General features: G+C 38.5%; 1 protein-coding gene across 1 annotated transcript; it reads right to left on the bottom strand.

The window, feature by feature from the left end:
- Positions 1-694: 694 nt before the first annotated feature.
- LOC140165419 (uncharacterized) lies at positions 695-8,030 on the bottom strand. Its single transcript, XM_072188724.1, has 4 exons — positions 7,762-8,030; positions 4,482-4,628; positions 3,208-3,439; positions 695-1,550 (listed from the first exon to the last, which is right to left on the bottom strand). Exons 1-4 carry the CDS (start codon positions 7,954-7,956, stop codon positions 1,453-1,455), a joined length of 672 nt encoding a protein of 223 aa, XP_072044825.1. The 5' UTR covers positions 7,957-8,030; the 3' UTR covers positions 695-1,452.
- Between the last annotated feature and the right edge of the window lie 1,795 nt (positions 8,031-9,825).

Below are 9,825 nucleotides of genomic sequence, written 5' to 3'. Positions count from 1 at the left end.
CAAAGTTACCCCAATATAGTTCAGTTTTGAATTTGTGATTATTTTTCCAAGTGTAAGGATACTTTCTTGGCGCAGTATATATATTTTTTTGGCCCAGTAAACACCAAATTTTACTTTGATTTTCGGGGCTAAAGTAGTGTGAAATTGAAACTGTTCGCGCGCAATTGTCCTGGTAGAACTGGTGCCAGAGGAAAATTGTTATCTTTGCCCCTCCCTGCATGAGGACTGAACCTTGATGTACGCGACCAGTGGGGTAGCGTGGGTCATCATATGGGGATGGGGTGGGTGGGGCGGACCATGATGGTGGGCACCGGGTCTGATTGGGGGCACAGGCCATTTTCATATGGGATTTTCTAAATTTTCAGATCAATTGGGGGGGGCGAACTTGTCCCCCGTGCCCCTATGACGCTACGCCACTGCACGCGACTGTACACATCAGACCTTACAGACACTGATAAAGTGGGATAAGAATTGTAAAGGTGTATTTGTTGACGGCCATGGCTGATTTCAATCTGTCTGTTTGTTTGATAACCTATGTATTTCATTAAACTCAATAATAAAACTCCTAAAGATCATATTGATTTAAATCGTCAGTTTTATTTCACGATCGTTAAGTAACATTTTCAATTTATTCATCACATACGTTCATAGTACAGGGTGTCGGTGTACCAAAAGTTCTTTTACCATAATTGTAAAATGCGACATCTCTTGAACAAATTATATTATTAACAATGTGAATGGCACCAGGTTAAACAGTTTCTTAATTTGATGTTAGGATTTCTATTAATAATATCGCAAGATTGCATGAATTGGCAGAAAACAGCTTAAAAACATATCATATACTAAGTGAAATGATATCATTTACTTTGATGATTATTAGATGACTTTTTATTAGTCTCAAAGGAAATTTCTTAAAAATATAATGCTAACTGCAGTATCGTAACTTCGAAGTGTATGTAGGATGAAGGTCCAACATGGAAACTTCGGAAGTCCAAAATCAATATCAAGTTACTTATCAGCAAACATTCCTGACTTGGATATATATAAGTTTATATCCGTGGTGTAAAAAGGGCTGCAAATGAACTCAATGAAATATCCAATATTAGGGTGATTTTGAAATGGTGTCAATGCTTTCAAAGAAAAAAGAGAAATTATGTCAAGTTGTATCAGAATAACTGTTCCAGTTTACTCACTGTGTATTTGTACTTCGTCCGTTGGAGATAACATTACCTACTTTGTGTTTGGATTTTCCTAATACGATAATATTATACTTGTCAGATTATATGATGGTTCAAAATGGTAAAGAGACTTTTGAAACACCCTGTATAATATTATAATATATTATGTTCTTGAAATAGCCTTTTTTTATTTCCATACTCCTCTTTAAAGTGTTTAAAACATAAACTAAAAAGAAACAAATCTTTCAACTAATATGAGATCAATGTTAATCAATTACTGAATAGAGATGTCTGCACATGCCCAGAATTGCTCTGGTGTGTCTGAGCATCCGACCATACCGGTGCCATTTGGACACATTCCCCAGTCGTTACCTGGTACAAAAGTAAAAAGTCAAGAAAATAAAATTTTTAACAAAAAGTGTTGACTTATTCGCAATTATTGAATTCGTGCGCCTATTCCTGTGCTTAATGAAATGAGGACAGTTTTTGACTTTGAGTGAAGAAAATTGAACAGAACAAACAGTATTTGAGAGATAAGACTACGCCCTTGACGATGATGTGAGCATCATGTCACAGCAGTATTTTCAAATTGCCAAAGAGGGCGCTTTTCACTTGCACAATGTTTTTGAGACAGGCTGTACGTGGCTATATTTGTGCTATTTGTACAAATTGCACACTTTCTTAGCAAATATAGGCTATGCGTGCAATTGACTGATATAAATGGCACAAATTGCAACACCTGTGGCTATTTATACAATTTGTAAAAATTGCTTACATACGTGGCTATTTGTACAAATTGCACACTTTCTTGCAACTGTAGGTTATTCGTACAATGACTGACATAGATAACACAATTTAAATTGCAACACATCGTCGGCCGTATCACATACTGACGTATTCGACATTTTTAACATTTTTGAGAAAATTGGTATATTAATTTGTTATGTTCAAATCTATATATTCACCAAAAACCATGCCTCAAAGTGGCTTAATTAGTAAGATATTAATTAATTTAATTATGTCGTATTTACAAAACCTTGAAATGTCCGCATCACATAACGACGTATTTGCCGATCACCTATACTGCGCAAGCCCAGTATATCGTATCTGCAATTTGAAGATTTTGCCGTTTCACATACTGACGTATTTGCGCAACGTATTTGCGCGACTCTGTCTTTTCACGGCAAAATTGCTGTTTTATCCTTTTCACATACTGACGTATTTGCGCAACTGTTTCACATACTGACGTATTTGCGCGACGTATTTGTCATTTAAACGACGAAATTGACATTAGTCCTTTTCACATAGTGACGTATTTTATTTAATATTGATTTTTTGCAGAATGAGTTATGCTCTGATAGTGATAAGTGAATTATATTGAAAATATGGTATATTTGCATTACTGTTAACCTGGTTTTAATCGACAATAATATTTTAATCAAGATTATAAGGCAAATGAAAATCGCTAAATTTTCAAGTTCGATTTTCTCGAAATGCGTATTTTGCAAATACGTCAGTATGTGATGCGGCCGACGACATGTGGCTATTATACAATTTGTCGGACATAAATATTGCATCAATTGCCACTATCTGTGGCTATTTATGCAATTTGTAAATTTAGCTGAGGCACCTGGCTATTTATGAAATTTGTGCTACTTGTACAAATTGCAATTTTATGAAATTTGTGCAATTACCAATCCTGCTCCTTTATGTATTTGTGTGGGGCTTGAGAGCACATTGCATTCTGAATACGGAGAATGTCCTTCTGATATCTAAATTAGACTTTTTGAAATTCGCGATATAATACAAATTTTATGGCAATAGTGGATATTTTTGACATTTAACAGTCCTCAAAGTAAAATCTAATGATCCCATATAGCTTTCCATTTCTCATCTTATAAAAATAAAAACTTGTATAAAAGCAAGTGACAATTTGAGACTGTGGTTTATTTGTGCTGCACATTTCTTAAAATACAACGATATAGGCAACTATCAACGAATATAGTTCAACGAACTACTGCTTATTTACCTGTGCTATATTTCCACTGAAGAACACACTGTTTACATGTGACCCCAGCAGGAAGTTGAAGCTGGTATTTCAGGAACCCTTTAGCACTTCCGATGTTGATTCTTGACTCTCCTTTATGATTCAGCAAAATGTGTGTATCTAAACACGCATGCGTGAGAGGCTCCTTGGCTTTGTCGTCTCTGGCGCACAAGCGGAATTCTACCCATTCTAGGTGGTTGGTGGTTAGCTCAACCTACATAATTAAATTAGACAAAAAGGCATAACTCTACTCTTGCAAGTAAGGTAACGGTTCATGTCTGTATCTTTCGGCTTGGGACCAGGCTCGTGAATAATGTTGTTGTGGGAGAGGGGGCCGCCACTCCTCCCGCACAACGAGTTTACCTTGTCAGCATAAGCCAGTACTCATTTATACACGTGGGTGGAGAGTGACAATAGAGGTTAAGAGCTTGTCTAAAGGCATAACATGATGGCACCGTCGGGACTCGAATCCACAACCCTCCGATTATGAGTCAGAGCCCGTACCGCAAGGCCATCGTGCCCCATTCTTTCAAACTTCTTTAAAAACTTGTTTGAAAATCTTCACTGCGAATTTCAACGTGTGCAGGTGTGCACATTGATATTACGTCATCAGGGTCAAATCGTAAAGTCCGTCGGAATATTAGGAAAATTAATTTGTTACACTTCATTGCTTGTGAAAGGTTGTGAAAAATTTGAAAATAATAGATAATTTAAGCATTAGATGCTGATTATAGGCCTACTTTTCATCGGGCATTTTATTTAAAAAAAACTACTAATATGCAAACCATGTCATGCAAATTCATTACACCTCGACGACATTTGGGCATTTGGACACCTGCCGGTCCATGAAGTTTTAAAGCTTTTTTTGTTGTTTTTCTTGTCAGTTTCTGAGGACCAAGTCCTGGACATGGACTTGCCCCCCCCACGCTACGCCACTGTGGACCTCTGCTTTTACAGTGCAGGCAAATACCGTGGTTCTGAAATTACACCCACTCATGTTATGGGGAGCGATAGGCTAAATGAAATGATGAACTGTCTTACAATCGTGGATGTCCACAGTTCCCGTGTAACCATATACCGTATTAAGAGTGTATTATGAAAGTCCACGATTGAAGGTGAAAATGGACGCACACCTCACCCACCCCACTCTCATCTCCACACACAGCGGAGATCCGTTTTCTGTAAAGTCTACTATTTCGATGTGTTACAGGTCTGCGCACACCGCCCTGACACTCACATCCCAACCCCACACTTACTTGTATCTCAACCAACTGTCCTTCATTATAGTTTTGTACGATATAACCGTTATCATATAGGCCATAATCATCGTGATTTCTTGGTTCAGGATCAGCCCAGTTGTCTCCGCAGACACCACACTTGCCGTCATTCAATTCCCAGTGAACCTACAAGAAAGTTATGTTTTAGGTGGTAACAAAATCTCTCCTCCTATTGAGCCAACTTTTACAACACATACATCTGAGTGTGATCAGGACCATTTCAGTAGGTTTAATGAATGGCTACTCATTTTCAGAAGTGTTGCGGTACATTTTTCAGTGTGATTTATTGACATTAATCTAACAACAAAAAGAAATCTGTTCAGTGCTATTTCAGTGGTATTATCTATTGTGTAATTTTTAACGTTATTCTGCAGTTCCAGTATTGTCCAGTGCAGTGTGATTTTTGTTTCAATATCTCACAAATCAATTTGTAAGCGCTCTTTAAGGGGGTAATACACCCCTGCTCAATTTTGTGCTTATTTTTGCATTTTTCTCAAAAACTATAGCGCATTGGTGACAAGTAAGATATGTTTATTATAGGGGCAAGGACTACAACTACTGCACTGGAAATTTTATTTCAGCACACACAACAGTTGTGGAGTTACAGTCAAAAATGAGGGAAAACCAATATTTGATCAATAAATCAATAACTACTTGTCTTGAGTTGCTGAATATTCAGTGCAGTAGTTGTAGTCCTTGCCCCTATAATATACATATCTTTACTTGTCACCAATACACTATAATTTTTGAGAAAAATGAAAAAATAGGCACAAAATTGGCCAGGGGTGTAGTACCCCCTTAAGCAAAGTCATTGTTCATTGAATTAACAACCGTATGACAAACAGGCGAAACTAGTAACTTTTCGCATAAGATTTGCAATTTTAAGAGAATTGGTCATTGCTCATTGGAATGAAGCTAGTATGGACAATATAGGTGTGCTCTTTCATTTAATGACATAAAATCTTGAAAAATATTGTAAGGATTACTCAGGGTTTCGACTTTTAATACCTGCATTTTGATCAAAAATTGTGCTTGAAGTCGTTTTCAACCGATTTACCACATTCGTCTTGCTACAAACATTGAATTGCGTTATCTGTTAAGGGGTAATACACCTGCCCAATTTTGTGCCTATTTTGCATTTTCTCAAAATTATAGCGCATTGGTGACAAGTAAGATATGTATATTATAGGGGCAAAGAGTACAACTACTGCACTGGAAATGTTATTTCAGCACAGACAACAGTTGTGGAGTTACAGTCAAAAATGAGGGAAACCAATATTTGATACTTGCCTTGAGTTGCTGAATTTTCAGTGCAGTAGTTGTAGTCCTTGCCCTATAATATACATATCTTACTTGTCACCAATGCGCTATAATTTTTAGAAAATACAAAATAGGCACAAAATTGGCCAGGGGTGTAATACACCCTTAACGTAATGAAAAATGTGTTTTACTGAACATGAAGGGAACATTCGGGGTTTTGACAAAAACCAATCACAGATGCCGTATTTTCCACTAGTCACCAGGTAGAAGCTCACACAGCTCTTATAATGCTATGCACTCAACCGTGTAGTGTAAACAAAGGCTGTATAGAGACAATTCACTGCTTGCTTGGATGCTATTGGGTGAAATTGTGTGCTCACATACAGGTGTATTGAGGTGGAAACTATGCATAGATGCGTTTATAAGATAATCCGGTGATACCAAAATAAGTGCAAACATTTCCTATGTAATGTCGCTACGGCCAGGCGGTGATAGAAGCGATATCGCCAATTTTGAGGACGCCATTGGATTAACACATAATCATGAAATCTTCACAAACAATTCCAAATTTGTTATGTGGTGTCAAAGCAAAATTATCTTACTCTAAAACCGTCGGGGTTCTACAAAGTACCCCACTGCATGTATGTTAATTTTCCATTTGTAATTGTTAACCGTGTATTTTGAATGGGGCTGTCAGCCCTGTATCTTCGCCAGCCTCGTACGTCACGTGTTGCGCTTCCTATGCCGACTGGCTACGGCGTCATAATATTAGCGCGCCCTCGCAAAAGTAAAGTCCGAAGTTGATTATCGTCTGAAAATCCCACGAACATGCGATTTTCATCGGATTTTCTGCTATGAAAGGTAATATCAATTTTAACAACCACAATATTTTAACAACCTAAACACAGTAAAATCATGGATTTCACCAACCCCATTTCAACCCTATTTTTGACGGCCGACCTTTCCCACAGGTAAAATGGTGGCTTCGAATTGTTATAACTAAAACGAGCGCAAATGATATGATAGATCTAAGTAATCTAAGATCTAAGTCAATTAAGTTTAAATATGAGCGTTAGTACCTGATGAAAACCCTTATTTGGGTGGTACACCTCCCCTCATTATAGGACGACGGTTCAGTAATCAAGATGACGAGTTGAGCTAGTTTGCGATCGAGGCTCAGCTTCCTTGCCTCGACACGGGGAAAACCGGTGCATCCGTGCGAGGAGGCGTCCGGGCGAGGGGGAACTTAACATTCGCGCACATATGCCGCAGGAGAGGGTAATCATGGTAATTGCCGTGGAAGAGAATTGACCAGCAGCACCACTTGTCTGACTCTCCATGTGAACTGGTGAATATACCTCCGGGATCATCGAAGTAGCGCTATCGTGTATACCTCCGCATAATGGTGTTTGCGGGGGTGTTTGGATAACTCTAGAAAGTCTACAATATCTCCTCCTTTAACTTAATGACGACAACCTTTGTCATCGAATTTCCGATCCTGCCGAAATACTCATGTTGCCCTGGTTATCAAACTGCGACATAAAGCTTTAAAATGCTCACAAATGCACATAAAGCTATTATCTTGGGTAAAAACATAATAAGGGCAATGATTTAAAGTGCACTACGGACATGCATTATCTATCCCACAAGCCTCAACACACTTTTTGCTGACCACTGTGGCCCACGACATACCATTAATCATTACGTAACAATCACGGATTTGCAGATGAGAAGCCTACAATAAACGATCACAGCCAGGATCAACTCCCCAATTCCTCGTATGGGTAACAGAGAAAATATAAAGCGGAAGGTTCTTTGCCCATCGGGATTTCTATATATTTAGCTTAACTTTAAACATCATCAAACACCATTGCGTCGGAATCTACCGCATATGCCGATTGAGCTAACTTGGCTGCTTAGATTCTTAACGCAGTACCCTTTTTAATATTGCCCAACGGGCAACGGCTACCACATCGATATCGAACCGTCCGCAACTTACCCCTCTGCCACCACAGAACAATTCGATATCATTGTAATCTTTCTTCTCCTCGGGCACATCATAGCCTCTTTTCCACTCGGTACCTCTGCCTGGTGGCTCCCACAATCGTCCATGGGAATCAACATACACTGTGGCAATAGCCACCAAAAAGACCAACAGTAGTACTTTGAACATTATGTTCGAATGTATAACCATCCACTCAGAGAAAAGTCGCAAGAAAGAAGGTAATACATAACAAACATACTTTTTAAGATACCCAAAGAGAAATGTTTTACGTAATAACACTGTCAATCATGACGTCATTATAATTATATGATGCATTGACGATATTTTTGTGATTAAAGTGATAAAAGGTAATACTTTAATTGCAGCTACATAACAAGGATAATAATAAAAGTGAGTGACAGACATGGTAGAAGTGATTCGGAAATGGTTTAAGTAGTCAATCATTGATAAGTTGAATAAGTGAGTGCATATTGATAAACATTGACATGTAGATTGACAGAATAGTGAATACTGACAAATTTACACAATAACTACATTATTTCTTGCTGATGGGAGAGGACGGCCTATAATAGCCATGATAGATAAACATGTATGGTTAGAACTTTTCTCTAGCATTTTGTTCACAAGCATTCTGCGACACCAACATACTTGCAACTTTCCCCCTTTTCGGAGATGATTAGATCGTTTTATATAAAGGTATTCCCTATATTGGTATATATCGAATGCTCTTTTTGTGCCGTCAAACAATATTCGACAGCGCAAAACATATACTGACACGGCGAGTTCAAATAGATTGAATCACGCGGTATAATCCTGAAATCTCGCTTCACGTCGTCATAAATACCACATGCGGATAAACTGCCCGTATGATTTATTGGGCACCTTAGGCTTAGCACTTTGCGTTTTACCAATCCGATAGTGTCGCCCTCTATAGTTGATATAACACAAAGAGGTGAACGGTCTAAATTTTTCGTCAGTACGGGGTTATTGAAACAAATTCATCAGGTTTGGTAATAAACGAATTAAGAGAGTTTTTCTTTTGTCAAAACCAATTTGAAGAAAACTTACTAGTTTTCTTGCTGATAGTTTCGTCAGTGAGCCACTGACTTTATCAAAACTTGGTGTTGTTGTGATGATCCAAACGCTGATGACTGGCGGGAAGTTATGTCACTTCCGGTAGCGATGTTAGTCTTGCTAGCAGTCTTCAGAAGTGGATCATACACGTGACTAAGATTGTAGACCCCCTCGTCTCTGTTCATTACTCCTCGCCCTCTCTTCCTGATCTGGATCGATTCCTTAATCCATCTCGCTTTCCTATCACTCTCTCTCTCTAAGATTTTAGACTCCCCAATTGATAATATGATTAGCCCTGGCTACGTAATCACTTATGGCTGAGTTCTTAAAATGGCTCTCGGATTCTTTTCTCTTTGACCTTGTGTATTTTTGTTGACTCGCTTTCTCCGCCTCTCTCCTGTGTTCGTCCAGTCGCGTGCCGAAAGTTCTTTTGGTTTCACCGACGTAGGTTAGCTCACAACTTCCACAATGAACTTCATAAACACAGTTGGGGGTTTTGACAGGATCTTGTTTATCTTTCGGGTGGACCACCATTTTCCGGATCGTAAGGTCTCATAGCGGTCGCTATGTCGTGTTTTTTGAAAGTTCTACTGATTCTTTCCGACACACCCGCTACGTAAGGTATCACCACCAAACCTTTACTTTTTTGCTCAGATGTTGTGCTCTTATTTGTCTTTGTCTTTCCTTGATGTTTGGCTTCCATTTGTTTCTTGACTTTATCAATTGTCCATTTGGGATAACCACACTTAGCTAGAGCCTGTCTTATGTGTTCTTCCTCTTTGACCTTATCATCCGCTTCCGTAACTATTCTGTCTTTTCTATCTAGTAACGTGCGCACAACTCCCATTTTCTGATGAAGAGGGTGATGGAACGTGAAAGACATATATTGGTCTGTATGGGTCTTTTTTCTGTAGACCATAAGCTTGATTGAATTGTCGGATTTACGGATTATGAGGGTGTCCAAAAAACTATTTCTAGAATGTC

This window comes from Amphiura filiformis, chromosome 12 (assembly GCF_039555335.1).
Source record: "Amphiura filiformis chromosome 12, Afil_fr2py, whole genome shotgun sequence".
NCBI classification, from domain to species: domain Eukaryota; kingdom Metazoa; phylum Echinodermata; class Ophiuroidea; order Amphilepidida; family Amphiuridae; genus Amphiura; species Amphiura filiformis.
This window is presented reverse-complemented; position numbering and strand designations above follow the sequence as displayed.

Bases quoted from the DNA above. Each gene is read 5' to 3' on its own strand.
- LOC140165419 (XM_072188724.1), bottom strand. From the start codon at position 7,956: ATGGTTATACATTCGAACATAATGTTCAAAGTACTACTGTTGGTCTTT. The intron at 4,629-7,761 runs GTAAGTTGCGGA...ACTTTCTTGTAG, and splicing joins TGTTCTGTGGTGGCAGAGGG to GTTCACTGGGAATTGAATGA. The intron at 3,440-4,481 runs GTAAGTGTGGGG...TTAATTATGTAG, and splicing joins GACAGTTGGTTGAGATACAA to GTTGAGCTAACCACCAACCA.